The sequence below is a fragment of the Camelus dromedarius genome, chromosome 16 (assembly GCF_036321535.1).
Source record: "Camelus dromedarius isolate mCamDro1 chromosome 16, mCamDro1.pat, whole genome shotgun sequence".
NCBI classification, from domain to species: Eukaryota; Metazoa; Chordata; class Mammalia; order Artiodactyla; family Camelidae; genus Camelus; species Camelus dromedarius.
In genome coordinates, this window is record NC_087451.1 from 21709097 (window position 1) to 21728880 (window position 19784).

Consider the following 19784-nt stretch of genomic DNA (forward strand, 5'->3'; position numbering starts at 1 on the left):
GAGCGCGGAGCCGGCGCGCAGCCTGAGCCCGAGCCGCCCGCGCCGGGCAGGTCCGTGCGCACCGCGCTCCGCCGCCGCCGCCGCCGCCCGCGCCCCGATGGCGCCATCGCTCCAGCGCCGCTGACCGCCCCGCGCTGCCAGCCCGGCCCGCGCGGCCCCCTCGGAGCCCGGCCGGCCGGAGGAGCGGCCTGCCGCCGAAGCCTCCCCGCGCCCTCCCGCCCGGCCCCGCCATGGCGCTGCGGCGCCTCCTGCTGCTGCTGCTGCTGCTACTCTCGCTCGAGTCCCTGGACCTGCTGCCCGGCGCCCAGGGCGCCCGCGGCCGCGCCGCCAACCGGACCCTGAGCGCCGGCTCCGCGGCCGTCGGGGGCCGGCGGCCCGGGGGCGCCCTGGCCCGGGGCGGCCGCGAGCTGAACGGCACCGTCCGGGCGCCCGGCGTCCCGGAGGCGGGGAGCCGGCGAGGGCAGCCCGCGGCGGCGGTGGCGGCGGCCAGCACGGCCGTCACCTACGAGACGTGCTGGGGCTACTACGACGTGAGCGGCCAGTACGACAAGGAGTTCGAGTGTAACAACAGCGAGAGCGGCTACCTGTACTGCTGCGGCACCTGCTACTATCGCTTCTGCTGCAAGAAGCGCCACGAGAAGCTGGACCAGCGCCAGTGCACCAACTACCAGAGCCCGGTGTGGGTCCAGACGCCCAGCACCAAGGTGGTGTCGCCGGGGCCCGAGAACAAGTACGACCCGGAGAAGGACAAGACCAACTTCACCGTCTACATCACCTGCGGGGTGATCGCCTTCGTCATCGTGGCCGGCGTCTTCGCTAAGGTCTCCTACGACAAGGCCCACCGCCCTCCGCGGGAGATGAACATCCACAGGTGAGAGCGGCCTCCCGGCGGCCTCGGCCCTCTTCACGTGCTTCCCGGTCCTCTCCGCTCTGGGCATCACCCCCTCTCTCTGGGCTCTCGTAATTCACTTCCTCCACCCCCTTCTTTGACAGGCAACACTCCAGCGCCTTCTGCACCCTCTTCTCCATTTTCCCGGGAAGACACGCTTTGGTGGGTAGGGCGATTTACAAGGCAAAGTAAAGAGTGGTGGAGTCCATGAGTTTTGAGTATAAGAATTTTATGAATTCTGTAATCCTGGGTGGGGGTCCGGGGTGTAGTTTTCATGGCATGTGGGCACTTTGGTGTCAGCTCTTATTTATGTGGTTTTTCCGAGTCAAACCAGAGTGTCAGGTTCAACATAGGAAACTGAACAATGTGGGAACCTTACTGAAAAGAGCCTTAACCGGATGTTCCCTTGTGTTGGAGAAGGGGGTGATGAGGAAAGGATGTCTTCCGGGGTACGAGGGAATGAAGATTTACCCATTGCATCTTGACCAAGGGCAGATGGTGTCTCTTTGTTGCATCCTGCCGAGTGGGACGCTTATCGTCCCTGCTGAGGCTGGAGGACTTGTTCTTTTAAACCCTGCAGGCAGAACTCTGAGTTAACACTTCTTGCTGTGTTAAACCCGGTGGGCATCTTTCACTGCTTACACTAGGGAGGCAGGGAGTGCTGCCTCCTACCAAAACTTACGCCCAGGGCTCAAAATACGGTAGCCCGTGGTTCCACCCTGACTGCCTCCCACCCTGACTGCCTCTAGCTCCTGGTGTGCCCCTTAGGGAGTCAAAGCCGGGGGAACAGGAAGCCAGCCTTTCTTTACAACTCTGGGAACGGTGCACCCAAGGGATGCAAACTCAGCTCTGTTCCCAGTCCCCTCGTGCTGATGAATGCCTGGATGTGGTTCAGCCAAGTCTTTCAAGGAACAAACCTTGCCCTAGGACATGCCTCCATTTCTAGCTCATGATGTGTGTGCTGCCCTATTACCCGGGACCACCCCCCAGACACACCTGTTCAGAGTTTGCCCAGCAGACCCCCACCCCGAGCCTTACAGCTTTAGCTCATCTCTGCACTCTGCTTGGTATCCTTTTGGCCTGAAAACCTTCTTCCCTCGCTACTGTGGACATTAATCACCTGTACCTTGATGAAGAGACAGAAAGGCAGATAGAAATTTCTGGGCATGATTTTTTTTTCCTCCCTGGATACTTGTGGGTGTTGAGAAAACATAATAAGTCTGGTGGATTTTGAGTCAAGTCCACAGAGTGTGGCTACTTGAATATTGACCAACTCCGGTGCTGGAATTGGGTGCTTCCCCAAAGAGATGGCTTTATAATCCTCGCTTAATAACCCCAGAGTGCCATTGCCTCCGCTCCAGCCCCATCTTATCTCTCAGGGAGTAAGTCTGGGGCCGGTTGGTGCCGGGAGCTGATGGAGGAATCGGGGCGGTGATCTGTGATCAGGCCTGGCTCTTAAAAGCAAAGGGTAGGTGGGAGGGAGAGCAAACTAAGGACAGGACACCCCTTCCTTCGGGTCCTGGCGGGGCACCCTCTCTTGCCTCACCTTGGAGAGCAGAGAAGGAAGTGCCTGTGGGTGCTTACCCTCTGCCCCTGCCGCCAGGTCCCCAGGGTTGTCCACCTTCACCTTCTGCCACTCCGGCCTCTCCTCACCCCGTTCATTCTGGCCATGACCTCCTGCTGGTTGATTCCCAGGAACCTTTCTTTGGGTTTCTCTCTTCTCCTAGCCCTTTTCTGCACTCTTAGTGAGACCTGCCCGCCTGCCCTGCCCTCCGCTTCCTACTGAGTTTATTCATCATCCCCTGGGAGGATGTTGATGGTCTCCAGGTGCTGGCGCTGGCCTGTATTCTATGCACTGTGACCTTGGAGATGTCACTGACCCTCCTGGTCAACCCCAAACTAGGGTGACGAATGTGTATAAGGGTGTGCGGCTCAGTGGTGATGCCACGGGGGTGCTTTCTCTCTGAGGCTGGAACAGAGAGGTAACCACAGGAAGGGCAATGAGTTTCAGCCCTCAGATCATTATGTAAATATGGGATGTTTCTCCCTAGAATTCACCTCCTGATTTTATTCAGTTCACAGCACCTCTCCCAGCAGCTGCAGTCTCGCCTGATCAGTGCTTTGGAAACCATCATATTGATGCTTGTTAGGTAGGGGACAAAGCCTGTCTCTGTGTTTGGGGCGTGGGGGAGGGGACAGAGGCTGAGACATTGACCTAGGACACTCCCCGAGTGACCTTGGGCAGGTCAGGGAAACTTCCTTTCCGATCTTGGGTAACTCAGGCACAGCGGTACCCCCCCTCGACCTCTCCCTTCCGAGGCATGTTGGGGTGAATGTGTGTGCATTGCAGGAGCTGCCCCAACACCCCGCACCAGGTGTCTGTGGTGCCACCCCTCTCTCACTTTGCCCACGCCTCAGAGGTCGCTGCTTGCTGTTCCAGGGAGTTTTTGGTACAAATTGTCCTGTTGGAGAACTGGGGTAGGGAAAAAGAGAGAGCGATGGAGGAGGAGATAAACAGTCACACCTTAACGAGTTCTCCCCAGGGAAAGTGGAGGAGGAGGAAGGTACACTCTTCCGAGGTCAACAGACGTGCACTCGGTTACATATTCTGAGACAGTTCAGCAAAGGCAAAGAGCTCATTCCAGCGTGTGATCCTCTGTGAGGACGGTAGCTGGGCAAACGGGCTGAGTGGGAGGGAGGACTCACGGAGAGGGAGAGCTGGGAAGGGTTAGAAGGGTGAGAGGAAGATTGCCGCCCCAGAACGAGCTGCCTGCCTTCTCTGGCATCCATCTGAGCCTGGCCAGCCCTCCACCTACCCTGTACTCACCCCTTGGGGCAGGGCTTCCTCTAACCTCTCGAGCCCCTGCAGCAAAGAACAGATTTGTTAGTCTTTTCCTGAACTGAGGAGACCTTGCCACCCGTTACTGTGTGAGGAGTCAGTGTCTGTGGGGGGAACTCTCAGCCCTTTAGGACTCTCACATCAGAGCCCAGGAGCCCAGACGCTCAGCTGGACCCCAGGGAGGGGAAGGAGGGGGCCAGAGGGACCAAAGGCAAAGCCAGGCTCTGGATCTGGAGAGCCCTGGACGTCCGGTGCCCACCTTTCCAACCGGAACCCCATTTCCCACCAGGATCTCTACCTCCCATGGCCCTTCTTTTCACTTGCCCCAGGGGAGGCTGGACCACAGGCGTCCACCGATTTCAGTGTTTCCTGACCAGCTTCTGCAGTGCTTCCCTGGGGCTGTTTGTTCAGGGAGGGGCTGCCCGGTCCTCCAAGGGCCGGGGCCCTGCTCAGGACATGGCCTCTGAGACGGGCTTCCTGTCAACACTCAGTTCCATCCCAGCCATCTCACATTCAGACCTGTTCCTCCCTCCTCACCCTGTGTTGATTCATTAGCGTCTTGGAGATGAGAATCATTCCGAGGGAGGAACCGTGTGGCTTTTTTTAAAACGGCTAATTAACAGATGGGCCAGGAAGCTATTAGGATGCTGTAGATGCAGTTGGTGAGGCCAGAGGTGCCCGGGGTCCTCCCACTGCTTGCACAGGGATGGATGGATGGAGGAATTCAGGGCTGGGATAGGGGTGGACAGAGGCCTGTGGGAAGAAAAACTCAAGCTGACGTTATTAGGGAAAAGGCAGAGCATTAAGAAGGCGCCCCTGATAGCCGTCAAAAGGGGCCTTCATCTTTGGGTTCCTCTGCTTATTTCTAGAAACATCAAGGGAGCACTTTGTTCTACCTTTCCTCCCTCCAGAAATTAAATACGGACCCAGAGAGCTCTGTTTTGTCCTCAGAGACCGCACCACCACGGTAGCAGGACCACTTTGCCGGCTGATTTAGTGAGTTCTCCTCCTAGGTTCCTGGGCAGTGAGTTGTCAGACCACACCAAACACTCCATTTTTGAAGCACCGTGGGCTCCATGTAATGAGTTGATGTAAACAGAGAGTCAACTTGTTTTTTTTACTTCAAATATAGCAATTGGAAAGAAAGAAAGAAAAAAAAGCATCTTGCCTTGGACTGAAGGTCTTAAGCTTGCATGTTTTCCATTTTCTTTGAGTGAGAAAAAAAATGCATGGAGGGAAAGCGATGAAATTGTGGAAGAATTTAAGAAGGCTTGTGGAGGAAGGAGCTGGGGAGGACACCAGGAAGACAGAAAGAAGCCAAAGTAGTAAAAGGAACAAAGTGGACGGCATTGCCCAGATCCTTTAGCTACAGGCATAAACATTCATTCAGCAGATGAACCCTGCCTGCCTGCTGTGGGCAAGGAACCTTTCAAACTGTAAAACAGCCTATCAAGTGTATGTTACCTTTGACCTGAGGCTAAGCAGAGTTCATTCTTCTTTTTTTTTTAAATTATTGAAGTCTAGTTGCTTTACAATACTGTGTTCGTTTCTGGTGTACAGCAGAGTGATTCAGTCATACCTTACGTATATATATGTATACATACACATATTCCTTTTCATACTCTTTTTCATTATGGGTTATTGATTTAGCAGGTCAGCCATGCAACAGTCCCTGTACTTGGACCATTCTCCTCAGAATATTGCTTACTGTCTTCCTGGCCTCTTGCACCTGACCCCAGCCCTAGAAGGCATGCACATCTGTCCCCTTTTCCTGCCTCCAGCCCTGCCCCAGGCTCAGAGCACAGTCCTTTGGAGGAATCTGCTGCTGAGATGCTAAGAGTTTAGCCCCAGTTCTAGGCTGACAAGACACAGGAGGAGAAGGTCTGGTGCATTGTTTTCAGCCTGTTTTAATGAGAGATCGGAGTGACTGTGCAGTCGATTCAGATCGGCTGTGCAGGAAACAGTGGTTAAGACAGCTGAAAAAGTGAGCCGACTGAAGGAGGTTGATTGGCTAGTCCCAGACAGTCATGCCCTGGGACTGGAAGGGAAGGGAAAACAGGGAAAGAGGCTTCATCCTCCCAGTTCCACTGCCTGATTCTCCAGGGCCTGGCAGGGTCACGGTGAGATCTTAACGTCCTGACTCCTCTGCAGTCAGTGAGAATCCCCACTGCTTGTTGGAACGAGCACCCAGCTCCCGGCCGGCCGCTGGGGATCCCCTTCTGCCATCTCTGCCCTCTCCCCGCCATTCCAAGTCCTGCACAATCTATTTTTGAAATTAGGGTGAATTCAAGTGCATTTTGTCTTCCAATGCTGGTTATATTCCCTTGACAATCTGTACCCTGTGGAGCCATGAAGTTGTGGCTCGAATATGCTAGTGTCTAGAATGCCTCAGACTGGTGATCGGGGAGGGGGCTCTGACTGATTGTATTACAGCCTAGGTTAAATTCATTTTTAAAGAACCCTCTGCTGTGATTTTTCTCCCCACTCTTTGCTCTATCTTAGGAAACTCCTACCCATTATTTTCCCTGAGTCCCATTTATGACTCCACATTTCCAGCATCTTTTTTGTCAGATGTTGCCAACCAGGAAGAGGGCTTGGTGGGGGGGGGGGTTTACCAGCGACCCCTCAGAGGGTCTCAGTCCCTTTGCAGACCTTGAGCAGGCTTATTTCATCCCATTCAGGACAGATTGCTAACCTTGCGTGTTGATTTATTTATTTATTAGTTTTGTTTTTTTTAATTGAAAAGTAATTGATATACAACGTTGGTTTCAGGTGTACAGCAAAGTATTTCAGTTATCTATATACATACATATATATAATTAAATATATTAATATATATTTTTTTCAGATACTCTTCCATTATCTTTTTTTTTTTTTTTAATTTCTAGAAGTAAAACCAAAATGTTCTGAACAGACAGAAGAGGACTTTCTATTATCTATCTGTGGTCCATTAGAGAACCATAGAATTTGTATCGCAGGCAAGTCATTTAACTGAACTCCCAGGGAGGCCGGAGGACGCTGCCAGGGTCCCCAGCAAGGGGGTGAGTGGTCCTGGACTGGAAGCCAGAGTCCTGGGCCAGCACTCTCTTCACAGTACCACTCAGCCTCGTCCTCTTGCCCGATGGAAATCCATTCTGCTTTGCTTTACCTACATGTTTCCCAGTCATTGCCAAATGACTTTCAGATGTTTAGAGACATGAGTGACAGTCTTCTCCCTTCCCCTGCTCCCCTGCATTTTTCCAGCCCTTTCTCACTCAGCTTTTCCATCCACTAAGATGATTTCCGTTGACCCTCCCCCAGTCCTTTGCAGTTTCTCCGCATTCCTTTGGAAATTCCTGATCTAAGGTTATTATTATCATTATCCTTTCATAAGAGCTGAGGAACACAGACTGTTTGAAGAAGGAAAATGACACAAGCCAAAGAGTTGTGAACCAGGCAATGGGTCACTGGACAAAACTATGGGCAGAGATCTGTAATTAGATATATGGACAGTATTGTGCTGTACACCAGAAATTGACACACAACATTGTAAACTGACTATGCTTCAAAAAAAAAAACCAATATGGACAGTGAATGCTCCGTCTCTTCCCCCAGAGATGGGTGGGGATGCTGAAACCAACCAGGTCTATGGGTTTCAGCTTTTCCAGATACTGGAGCTCTCCAGCATCCTGTGGCTCCGAGTGTAGGTGATTCCAGGTTTGTCCTGCAGTCTGGCCCCTGCGTATGACAGCGCTGTAACCCACAGAAGCGTGTTTACTGGTGCCCGTCCTGCCCTTTCCCCGCTCTGGGCTGAGGTACCACAGGGTCAAGGTGGATGCCAGATGAGGGGTCAAGAGAAGCTTTATGGAGGATGGCTAATGAATCTGGAAGGTTGGGTCCCATCATTACGTGAAGTTAACCTCTGTGGCATGCTGTCTGGGGCTTTTGCCTGCACGGTGCCCAATTCCTCCTTTGAAAGAACCAGGATGTATGTGTCCTAATGTGTCGTCCTTCTGAGCAGTCACCTCGGGAGGCCACACACTGATTCTTCCCCAGAAAGTGTTGCTGCTGTTCCTCTCCTGGAGGTGCTTTCAGAGCCTGTGTGTGTCGTTTAGACTTTCCGGTAGTGCTTTTTTATACCCCAGGGTAGATGTGAGTCTTGTAAGCAGCTCTGCCGTGGGGCTGAGGCCGATGAATGAAGTAGGTGCTCGGCTGGTTATTCATCAGAAGGGAAGTGCTTCCAGGAAGGGGACCTCCGTCCCAGGAGCGGCAGCGGCTGCCTCCAAAGGCAGGTGCACAGAAGCGGCGTCCCACTTCTGGATGAGGGCCCTGCAGCTCAGAGTCCTGCACTCCGTATGACTGCTAGGAAGGGGTCCCTGCCACGTGGAAGGATAATTACCGGCCTTAGGAAAATCAGCTTCATGCTCTAGCAGTGTGTCCGGCAGACAGTGGAGGAGCCGGGAGAGAAGGGAAAAGAAGGGGTTCAATATGCAGAAAATGGCCCACATAACGGCCCAGAAAGTGTTAAAAAAAAAAAAAAAAAAAAAGAATGTCCTACGTTTCTGAATGAGCTAGTAGCAGACAGCTCAACTGAGATTCCGCATCTGATTCTGAGGGTAAAGGGACCTGATGTGTTTGGGATGCATACGGCCAGGTGCCCTCCCTCCTCTCCAGCTGAATGCCATGGCCTCTGAGAATTGCCGGTAGACTCCTCACTCACATTGGCTGTGCCTCCCCAGACTCCCCCCCCCCCCCAAAAGTGCATTCATTCAACGGGTTGATCACAGACATGGAGCGAGGGTGGGGCAGGCCGAGTTTAAGGGCAGGTGACAAGGGGCCACCAGGTGCAACAGTTGTGGCCAATTCTTGCTCCTCTTTGGTGCTGGGGAACGGCGGGCTGTGCAGCTGTGGGTGGTGAGGGGCTGGGCCGGGGCAGAGCCTCTGGCCCTGCTGCCCCCTGAAGGTCACTCTCGAACACTCTGGGAGGAGTCGGACCTGCTCTGGGGCTGAGCAGCCCCCTCCCTCTGCGCAGATGTCAGGAAGGGGGAACCCTGTCTCCCAGGAGTTTGCACAGCCCCATCACCTGTCACTCTGGGAAGCCAGTGTTGAGGAGAACCTCTGAGCTCAGTCAGATGTGGACTCAAGGTCACATGGGTGAAGCAGGGAGGGTGATAGGGAAACACTCGAAGGAGCTCCTTCTCCGGGGCCTGTGCTGCACCCAGCATCTCACTGCATCCTTCCGCCACCCCGAGTCTTCTGCCCGCTTAGCAGATGACAAAATCCACTCAAAGAGGCTTAGTAACTTGCTCAGGGTGACACAGCTAGTCCATTGCCGGTCTCCATCTCCTTTGGGGGCCAAAAAGGCAGCTGGTTCTCACTTCCCCAAATGTAAACAGGTCAGTGGTACTGGATCACTGGAGAAAGCGAAGACCCACCTGCCTGTGCCCCGGGAAGTGCTGTCACTATAAGGGACAGGAGGATGAGTGACCTTCGGACCAGCGTACCTTGGAGCCTGGCTGGAGGCCTCGGTTGTACTGCATACGGGGCACGAAGGCACCCAGGGCAGCGGAAGGGCTCCTCTTCAAGGATGGAGTATATTGGCGGAGGATAGTGAAGGCAATACAAGGAAAGTGTGAAATAAAGACAAACAAACAAGAGCACCCTGATTTTAATTGAAAAAACCACCTCCCCCAGCAAACAGTATTGAAAGGACCTCAGGGCAGTTCTGCACCGAGTCCTAGCTCCCGAGAGTCACCGGACGCTAGAGAAAAGAAGCAACTTGGGGACGAGGGGACGGATGTTGGGCCCTTCTCAGCTTGAATTACTGGCACAGCTCTGTGTATCACAGCGCCCGTCCCTGCCCCATTTATAATGTCCGCACGGTGCACACCGGACCCAGGGTTTTGGCCATCTCGCCTCTGCTTCCCTGCTCTGCTTCTGTTCTTTGTGTCTTGATTCTCTGAGCCCTGCCTCCTCATTCCTTGCTCTTTCCCCGCGTTCCTCTGCTTCTTGTGCCCTCAAACTCCCTATCCTGAAAAGCACACGAAAAGGAAGGAGCCCTGGGACTTGCTCTCAAGTTCCGGCCTTTGCAGCCGGTGGTGGTGATGCTCACGGCCATGGTGGGGGTCCGTGGCGGGGCTCACACTCCCTGGTCTGCAGCTCCAGTGCAGAGGTCTCTGAGCATCTGAGGGATGTGGGTGTGCGGACATGCAGGTCCTGAGCCCTGTTTCCAGCCCCCATCCTGGTCAGAGGGGCAGGAAAGCCCTCGATCCTCCCTGCCCAGAGCCACTGTCCCCATCCCGAGACGCCTGGAGACTGAGTTGCAGCCAGGCTCTGGGTGGCTACAGGCTTGGCCCTGTTCCCCAGCGTCCGGGAGAGAAGCCGCTGCTTTCCGCCGGCTTCACAAACACTGTCGTTATTCCTCGCTTTTTTGGCACTTGGTCTCGTGTACTGTTCCCATTAGCTCCGGCATTAAAGTCTCATTACTTGGGACATCTGTCCTCTGGACACAGTTGTGGTTCCCTTAGCCAAATGTCCTCTTCTGGGAAGGATGCTTCCCACCCAGACAGTCAATTCTCCTCTCCTCCTTCCGTCCTGCTGCTCCAGCGAGGAGGGGTTTGAGCGCTGAGAGGGTGTGCTGGTGCGGGGAGGAGCAGGAGTATGTCCAGAGCCCATCCGTCCCCTCCCTTCTCAGGTCCAGGGAACACAGATCCCCACCGCCACTCCCAGGGCTCGGGCAGGAAGGGGGCCGAACCCCATCATAACAAAGAAGCTGTTGCCAGGAGAGCTTCTCTCCCCCTATCCTAGGATCAGCCTCAGGTCCCATCTGTAGGGAACTCTGGCCTCGGTGACGCCCACGTCTGGGCAGCTGTGTCTGAGGGCGGGCTCGTGTTAACCCACCTCCCCAAGTGAGAGGGCAGGAAGCCCAGTCTGAGAACTGAGATTGCTCCAGAACTTTCGGAAGAATCTGGATTCCAGCCTCCCTTTTGGACTTCTTACAACATCCTGAGAAATTTGCCTGAAGTTTCCCAGGGGTGCTATCCCGTAGGCTCAGGGGCTGTTCCCGCTCTGGGACGTCACAGAAAATGCAGCTCTTCTGTTTCTCTGTTGTCGGAGCGACAGCAGCCAGCTTCTTACCCACCTCTGTGCCAGCGCCTCCTCCCCACCCCGAGCATGCGCGAAGGGAACCCAGCTTCTCGCGGAAGAACTGTCGCCTCTCTGTCTCTCTTTTAAGTCACATCATTAAAATGTTCCTTCTTGTTCCATTCGGTGTCTTTGTCCACGGGTGCTTCTCTCTCCATCTGTCTTTCTTTTGATTCCTCGTCACGTCTGTTGAGTTAGTTCCCCTTCCTTCAACTCCCCTCTGGCTCTCCTTCTTGAATTTGTCCCGCTGTAACTTCATTAAGCTGCATCGATTCCGGTTCTGCTAATTCAAAATTTATCCAAATTGGACCTCAGCGAAGTTGCCTTCCTTTTCTCTGCCTGATAAAAAGCTGTGATGAACAGATTAATAGCTCAGACAAGACTGCGGGGACGGTGTGGGGCGCATACACCGTGGGGAAAGGCAGACTGTTTTCAAGCAGGCTCCTCCGTGGACAATTGGCATGCTAATGACAAATCACTCTTGTCTATTCAATAAAGTAGCTTCCCAAAGATCAGGGTTTTTTTTTTTTTTTTTTAGCCTAGTTTGTAATCCTGCAATGGCCCAGGAAGCAGTAAAAATGCGTTTCCTTTAAAATGTTTTATAATTTCCACGTCTGCTTTATTTATTGGGATTAGCCGGCCCCATTTCTGCCGAATTGGTGATGCTTGACTGTAGGCTGCTTCGAAATTCCCTTTTTAATTCCCTCTGGGGCTCCTGCTCATTTCCCCTCTTCTTTGTTTCTTTTCTTTTGTATTTCCCCGAGTTTTTAGAATCCAGAAACTCTCTCACTTGCGGCCTTGAGAATTCTGTGATGGACGATGCCAGTGCCCAGGACTCGCCTCGTTCCATCTTACCACGGGATGACCGGCTGGGCACACGAGCTTGGGAACCTGGGGCAGAGTTAGGATGGCTGGCCCTGCCTCTGGGAGAGCAGAGGACACAGATCTCTTTCTTTGCTCCCTCTGTTCTTTCTCTGTTGCCTGTTCCCCGCATCACGGTCCCCAACACCACTGATTGGATGGGCGAGACGGCATCGCACGCAGTGAGGGATGGGACAGGAGGCACTTAGACACATCACAGACAGGGACAGTGACCTCCCTCTCTTTACCTGCTTCTGTGGCTCTCCAGGGACCCCTAGAGAAGCCCCCTTTCTCTCACTCTTGGAGGCCGTCATCCGTCGTCCCCTGCCTTAGAGCATTATCTGAGATAGGAGGCGGGCTTCTCAGAACTTCTGTCCGTTTCTGTGCCCATGACCTTGGGTGAGTCCTTGGCCCCTCTCTGGTCTGTTGGCCCTGCTGTGGGCTAGGGGTTACCAAGTTGTAGATGCGTGTTCTTCTCTGGCCCATTCTGATCTCAGCACACCTGGGAGGCTCGGGAAACCAGAGTCTACATCTGTCCTTTCAAGTGCAAAAGCCCTGGGGCACGCTTTCCTTACATACTCCATTCATATAAGAGTTCTCTCTGCAAACGGCCTCATGGGAATGCTGGTCTCTGTCATCTTCAACTCAGAGACTCTCTTGGTTGAAAGGGACTCGGGGGTGTTTTAGTGCCTCTCTCTCGGGGTGCCAGATCCCCCTCCTCTCTCCCATGTGCACCTAGATCTGGGGCTCCTCCTCCCACTGTGGGTGGTCCGTTCTGTCCTTTAGTTACAATTCCAGTTAAGTCTCAATATTGCCTTCCCTGGCATGAGGTCTGCCCACCAGAGCAACCCAGAGGGAGTGTGTCCTTTCTTCTGTGAGACAGAAGAACATCTCCTTGAAGGTGGCACTCAAGGCCACCTTCAGTCTTCCTTTCTCCTGGATTAACACCCGTGGTTACAAGTTGGTTTCTCACGAGACATGGTGTCAAGGCTTCATACCCGTGTAAAGGTTGTCCACGTGGAAACGGGGTTGTAATTCTATAGCAGAACGACAAGTGATGTTGCCAAGAGCCACAGGCAGGTTTCAGTCATTCAGACACAGTTCAAACATCTAAAGAATTTTTTGTTTTGTTTTTTGGGTCTCCAGCCCTAGGCACCAATCCATCTCCCCCACCGTGACGTCAAGAGGACATACCTGTTTGTCTGTTTTGTTCACACCTCTATTCCAGTGCCTAGAGCAGTGCCTGGCAAGAAGCAGGTGTTCAGTAAATACAGTTGAATGAATGAATGACAATTAATTAAAGTGGTGGGGGTGTTTCTTTGGTGTCCCCCACTCTTTCAGTAGTTGCATTGATGTGAAGGTACTTGAGCTGGGAAATGACAATAATGTTTATCATTTTTTTTTAAAGAAGGAGGGCAAGTACACCAGAAATTGACACAATGTTGTGAACTGACCATACTTCAATAAATATATATATAGAGAGAGGGATTGGAGGGGAGAGAGAGAGAGAAAAGAAGAGAGGAAGGAAAGAAGGAAGAAAAAGAAAAAGAAGAAAGAAAAGAAAGAAGAAGGGTGGTAGGAAGAATGAAGGAAAAAAAAAAAAACCTGAATCCTTTGCAGAAAATGCTGCCCGGGCCCATTTGACCCATTTGCCTTGTGATGCCCTGTAAGAATCCCGATCAGTTTTGCTCATGTTGTGACTCTCTTTGCTTTTTATCTCAAAGCTTCCTTGCGTGGTTTGTGGTGACCTTGCAGAAAGGAGCAAACAGACACTCTCTTTGCACTTGGCTCTCAAAGTCCAAGTTGAGGGTTCAGCGTGTGAGCAGATGCAGTTATGTCCTTAGGCCTGGGTGGGAGCTGTGGGATGTAGGCGGTCCCTTCTGGGGCGACCCACAGCCACGGCTGTGCCGCGTGGCTCGCTCCGCACACCAGGCGCTTTGCCGTCCGGCGCTGAGCCCGCCCTCCAGGACCCCCTCTTCCCTCTGTGGGCGCGTCCTTCTGTTGTGGTCCTGCCGGCTGGCACTGGGAGGTTGCATTTGGATTGATTTATCAATCAGATATTTATGTAGTGATTACAAGGTGCCAGGTTCTGTTCTAAGTGCTCTACGCTCATGAACTCATTTAATCTTCATAGCAACCCAAAGAGGTAGACATCATTTTTGGCCTTATTATTTTGACCTTATTTTTCCAATAAGGACACAGAACCACAGGGCACTTGAGTAGCTAGCTAGTGATCACCAATTTCCTAGGCGACCAGAATTCCAACCCAGGTACCCTGGGTCTGGAACCTCCATGCTGAGCCAGGAGGCTCTGCCGCCTTCATCCTGCCTCCACTTAGACGTAGGTCGGTGCCTGAAGCACGTCAGGAAGCGGCACCAACAGCACCAGTGGCAGCAGGCGCATCTGTTCACTCATCCGCCACCTGGCTGCCCTGGCGGGCCTGCTGGCGGGTCCCGGGAGCACTTCTGTTTCCCCAGTCCCGGACGGTAGCTGCCCTAGGCACGTCCGGAGCTTCGATTCGTCCTCAGACAGACAATCCAAATATTTCTGAGAAGGCTAGCCTTGGTGTGGATGCTCCCGAATTTCCCAGGCCTGGGTAGAGTTTCACAGGATGCGTCTGGCAAGGAATGGCGCATGTGGAGAAGATGCTGTTAGGGATGCACTGGGGCCCCCGGGAATGCATACTGGCTCTGTCTAGCTCGTGGGGAGTCATCGAGGGGCAGGCGCCTGTCAGGAGGCAGGGACCAGCCCCGCCTGCCCGGGTAATGCAGCCGGCAGGCCCAGCCCTCCCTGGCCGAGTTCGGCCGTGTGTACTGGCCGTGATGAATTCTGATTGTGCCGGGGACAACTCGGACCTGCAGAACGGCTCTGTGCAGATGCACGAACATTGTTATCACAACAAAGGAGATCTCCACATCCATTCGGAGCCTCTCTGTTTGAGGAGAGCGGTCTTGTGTGCGCACAAAGCCGGCAGCTGTGTTTTTCAAGTGGACTGTGAGAGAACCGGGGAAAAGGAGGACTAAATTAAGCCATTCTCCTTGGTCTGTGTCTATTAAAAATATGTTTACTTCCATTGTCCGGGAGTGCATGTCACAGAGAAAAAAAGCGCCCCGACTGCCCAGTGGGTCGGCAGGAGGACGAGGTTAGAGAGGACGCCAGCTGTTCCCAGAGAGTCAGTGTCAACGGAGAGCTCGGTCATCCGGGACTCAAATAACTGGCATCCGGCATTTGACAGGGGGCTGTTCATTCAGCTGGGGTGTAGTCCAACTCTGGTTTTAGGAGAAATGCCAAAGAAGTAGCTATCAGAATCTCCATGGTTGGTTCTGCAGTTTTTGTAGAAGTTCCCTTTCCTAGATTATCTACATTTCACTTAGTTTTTTTCTGGGAGGAGAACTGAAGATGGGATTGGTGGCCCTCTCATGGAAGAACCTTGCACTCTTAAAAAAAAAAAAAAGTAATCGTATTCAGTATACTCTACTTCATTAGGCAGGAATGCTGTTAGAGAATTCTTCAAGACCTAAAGTGTTCTCATTAGTCCTTAGGAATAAAAACATTAAGCAGAACAGCTTATTCATGGAAGAGTTCATCTGTTTGGCCTTTTATCATACCTACTCGCCAGCATGCATTTCTCCCTGCTCCTCCCGCAAAGAGAAGGGTCCTGATTAGGGCTTTTAGCTCTCCAGCTTGCCTTGTTCTTGGCACAGAAAAACTCACCGAACACCAGCTTGACTTATTTTCCCCCTCCCGCGGCATGTGTGTGGTGAAGGCTGGTTTCCACTTGTTCCACATTAATGAGCAGAGATGTCCACGGGGTCTTTATGGAGAGCCTTGTTATTGAGATCGAAAAGACTTATCAGCTAAGGGTTTCTAGGTTCCCCACCTAATTTGAGGGGAACCTAAGTTTTACTCTCTGCTCAATGAGTGAAGATGGGGACAAAACAATTCCAGGTTTTTTATCTGGCACTGTCTGGCCACATTTGTTTTCAAACTTGGAAACTCCGTGAAGTCCAGGGGCTGCTGGATGGAGAGAGAGGGCAGGAGCTCGGGAGAGCGGGGCTCTGGCTCTTACTCTGGCCTCGTGCAGAGCGGGGGTGCTAATGAAGTTTATTGGTGTTCTACTCAGAATTTCACTTGATGGAAGTTTGCTAAAACAGTGTGAAAGCTTTCACAGCCGTGTTGTTGGTGACTCACTAAGGTGAATAGAGATGGGCAGTTGGGTGGCCGCTGAGTTCTGTCTGGGGAGGTTTTTCTGGTAAAGATTGAACATACTGTACAATTTTGTGTTCAGAGACCGTTGCAGGAACATAGCAGGTGAAAAAATAAAAGTAAGTAAGTGGATGGAGGATTGGAAGGAAAGATGGATGGAGGATTGGATGGATTGATATTTGGGTGGATGGACGGTGTATAGGATGGATGGATGGATGGATATGCAGACAAACGGGGGAATGGATAATTCAGTGATATAAAGTCAGTCTCTGTAGTTTAACCTACTTATGTTTGATATCTGGATTTACCACTTACTAGCTGTGTGGCCTCAGGCAAGATATCTAACCTCTCAAAGACTTAGTTTTCTCATCAGTACGATGTGGTTACTGATAGCACCTACTGTATGAGGTCGTTTTGAGGATTGTATAAGATAACGCATGACAGAGTTTAGCACTCTGTCTGGCCCATAGTACCAGCTCCGTAAATTATAGCCTTTGATTTCCCAAGCTGGCAAGACTATGAAGCAATGTTATAAAAGGTTTTGTTGTTACAAACAAGGTTGTGTTTATCTTTCTACTGCCTTTTTACAAAAGATTTCATGTCTTGAATGTGGTTGGCAACACATCAAATTGTTGACCGGACTTGGTCCCTACGGGTGTTGAGATAACTCAACACTCAAGGAAATTCAGACGCACTTTCATTCCTTGGGATCACTGACAACAGTAACCAAAGTCTTAAGTGAGTAATAATTGATCTTGACCGGAACCACTCACTGACTAGTTGTTTCCCCATGCCCCAGTATTAACTGACACTTGCTAAATTGGCAGACCCAGCTGGAGGGACCAGGGGGGCTCCTTCGAGCTGACACCTCATAGGAAAATGAGATGTACTGAGAGTCGGCCCCCCTGAGCAGAAGGGCAGAGGACTGAAGCCAGAAGCCGTGGGTTTAAATTTCTGTTCCATCGTGGTCTAGTCCTGGGATTAGTCTGAGCCTCAGTTTCTTGTTTAAAATTGGGGTCACCATAGCTGCAAAGGTCTCAGGTTGACACACTTAGGCGAGCACACTTAGAACCTGTTCAGTGCCATCCAAACGTAAGACGTTTGGTCCCAGTTAAACAGATGGTTAATACACAAACAACAAGTACTGAAGAAGCCGAAAATGTCCTGGCCTGAATGATCAGAATGACTGTTTTCCCTGCTCAGATTTGCTGCCCAATTAATTAACTCTCCCCTGCTTGCCGCACATCCGCGAAAGCCAAGGAATCCATGTGTGGCGAACCAAGGCAATTACCTAGATAATTCAGGCAAAAAGCATTCGTTTGTCTCACACATCCATATACCTCAGAAGTGGCTCTGGGGGTGGGGGAGATGGGCGCGAGCAGGGCAAAGAGCAGGATTGTTCAGATTCTTAAATTAGGCATCTGTAGTTGGCCTGGTCGGGGTGGGGGTGAGGGTGGGGGACGGTCGCCCTCAGCTGAGTACCAGCCTCACGCCTCACTCACCCGTCTCCGTCTCCCCCTGATGTTCTTTCCCTTGGAAGGTCTCTCTCGGAGCCCCCCACTCTCCCATCTCTCACCTTCTGAATCACTTTCTCTGAATTTGTCTTTGACTGTCTTCCCCATTTTCTTCCTGGCTCTGTCTGCCTGCCTGTCTCTGACCCTTTGATTCTGTCTCCCCCCGCCCTCCCACCACCCTCTCTCTCAGCATCTCTGTCTCTTTCTTTCCTCCCTCATCCCTGAATCTCTCCCTCTGCCTCTCTCTGGCTCTGAGTCTCTGACTCCGTCTCTTCCCATCTGTTTGGCTCCGTTTCTGTCCATCTCTCTCTGCCCATTTCCTTTCCCTCTCTTCCTTTCTTTTTGTTTTTTTATTTGTTATTTTAAATGGAGGTAGTGGGGCTTGAACCCAGGTCCTCGAGTCTCTCTGTGTTTGCCTTGTGTGTCCCTGTCTCTCCCCTCCGTCCAAGTCTCCGCCCCTCTCTCAGACCCTGAGAGCTGCTCTCCTCTTTCACAGAATCCCCTTCCTCTTCCTCGGTGACCAATTTTCTTTCCTGCAGTGAGGAAGTAGCTCAGGCCTTAACCCATTTCCTCTGGCGCGTCCAAATTAATTAGGTGAGGCTGGGAGCGCACGTTTCACAATTAGAATAATATTTACCCAGCACCCTGGAGAGAAGGGGATGGGAGACGGAGAGGAACGGGAGCAAGGAGAGAGGTCGGCGAGCCCAGGAGCTCGGGGAAGGGAGCGTGGTTGGAGGCAGAGCCGGCACTGTCGGGGATGAGGGCCACCTTTCTAGCTGCCAGAGGGTCCTAGGAAAGCGGGCTCTCGGAGAACAGTGTTCAGGGGCCAGGGAAGCTCACAGTGGAGGTGACCAGGACCACTGCCTGGCTGCCAGGCTCCTCGTTGGGACCACACATAGCAGGGTCCCTGCCCCTAGGTGCATGGTCCTCCCCTTCGGGGGTGCTGCCCTGCTCAGTCCTAACAGGGCACCTGGCGAGGGTACAGTGCGAGTCATTATAGTCAGGAGGAGACAGCGTGACTGTAACCCACTTAGAATTCACTCTCTATCAGGACGCCAGACACAAGCAGGGGTGCTCTGAGGGGCCTGTGGTCTCAGTGCCTACGTCCTGCGGGGCCTCTTGGGAGGTGGGCACCAGGAGTCCCCCCTCATGCTGGGAGTGCTGATCTCAGTTTGAAGGTCTCTCCTCTTCTGGATCCTCCATGGCCAGTAAGCCTGGAGCGAATCTGCCGTGCGTTTGCCGTTTACGCTGTCCTTATGGACGAAAGGGACGTGGGGCTGAACGCCCGACAGAGGCTGAGGCAGGGGTGCTCTTCTTTCCTTTCTCTGTTTGAGTGACAGCCGAGCAGTGTGCCAAGACCTGAGGAAACGTTAATGGCCCAGACAGTCAAGATCCCCCTCCTTCCAGACGTTCATTTCAGCGTCCCCAGCGCCACTTGTCCCCGAGCCCAGCCAGCGTCCAGGCTCGGTGCAGGCTGCTCAGGGTATCTGTGGAGCTCGACTGCGTTAAATCAAAGACCCGCTTCATTAGTGCTACGTGGATGTGGACCAGAGTCCTCAGCCTCACCACTGCTGACGCCTGGGGTGGGGTTATTCCTTGCTGTTGGCAGGGCTGGGGTTGTCTGGTACGTGGTAGGCTGTTTAGCAGCCCCCCTGGCCTCTCCCCACCAGATGCCAAAGGCACTTCCATCCCCAGTTCTGTGACAACAAAAATTGTCTCCAAACATTGCCAGCTGAAGGGCAAAAATCACCGACACTGATGTAGATTTAGCCCTGGCCTTCCGAAAGCATGGTCTTAACCACGTGGCTCCGTTTCCCTTCAGAGATACCTGAGAGGCAGGCGTCTTTATAAGAACTTGGGAGGTAAGAAAAAGAAAAGGAATATAACTCTTTTTTTTTGTAATAGAAGCTTTATTGAGATATAATTCATCTACCATTAAAATTCATCCTTAAATTTAAAAGTGTGCAGTTCGGTGATTTTTTTATACATTCATAGAGTTGTCCAGAGATCCTGGCTATCTAATTCTAGAACATTTTCATTATCCCCCCCCTGCCAAAAATACCCCATACCTATTAGCAGTCATTCTCCATCTGCCCCTCCCTCAGCCCCTGGTCACTTCACAGTTACTTTCTGCCCCTATGGATCTGCCTAATCTGGATGTTTTATACACATTGAGTCATAGCACGTGGCCTCTTGTGACTGGCGTCTTTCACTTAGCATGTTATCTTCAAGGTTCATTCATGTTGCAGGATGTGTCAGCGCTTTGGTGCTTTCTAAGGCTGAATAGTAATCCACTGTGTGAACACACTACATTTTGTTTATCCGTTCATCAGTTGATGGACAATTGGGTTAT

The 19784-nt window shown here is 52.3% G+C and overlaps 1 protein-coding gene across 2 annotated transcripts in view; it reads left to right on the forward strand.

Moving 5' to 3' along the window:
• Window positions 1-230: 230 nt before the first annotated feature.
• Window positions 231-19784, forward strand: part of SHISA6 (shisa family member 6) — a 231736-nt gene continuing 212182 nt past the window's right edge. For both annotated transcript variants that reach the window (XM_031467604.2, XM_064495270.1), the window contains exon 1: window positions 231-871. In XM_031467604.2, the coding sequence (XP_031323464.2) occupies window positions 231-871 (641 nt within the window). The remainder of the gene's footprint in view (window positions 872-19784) is intronic.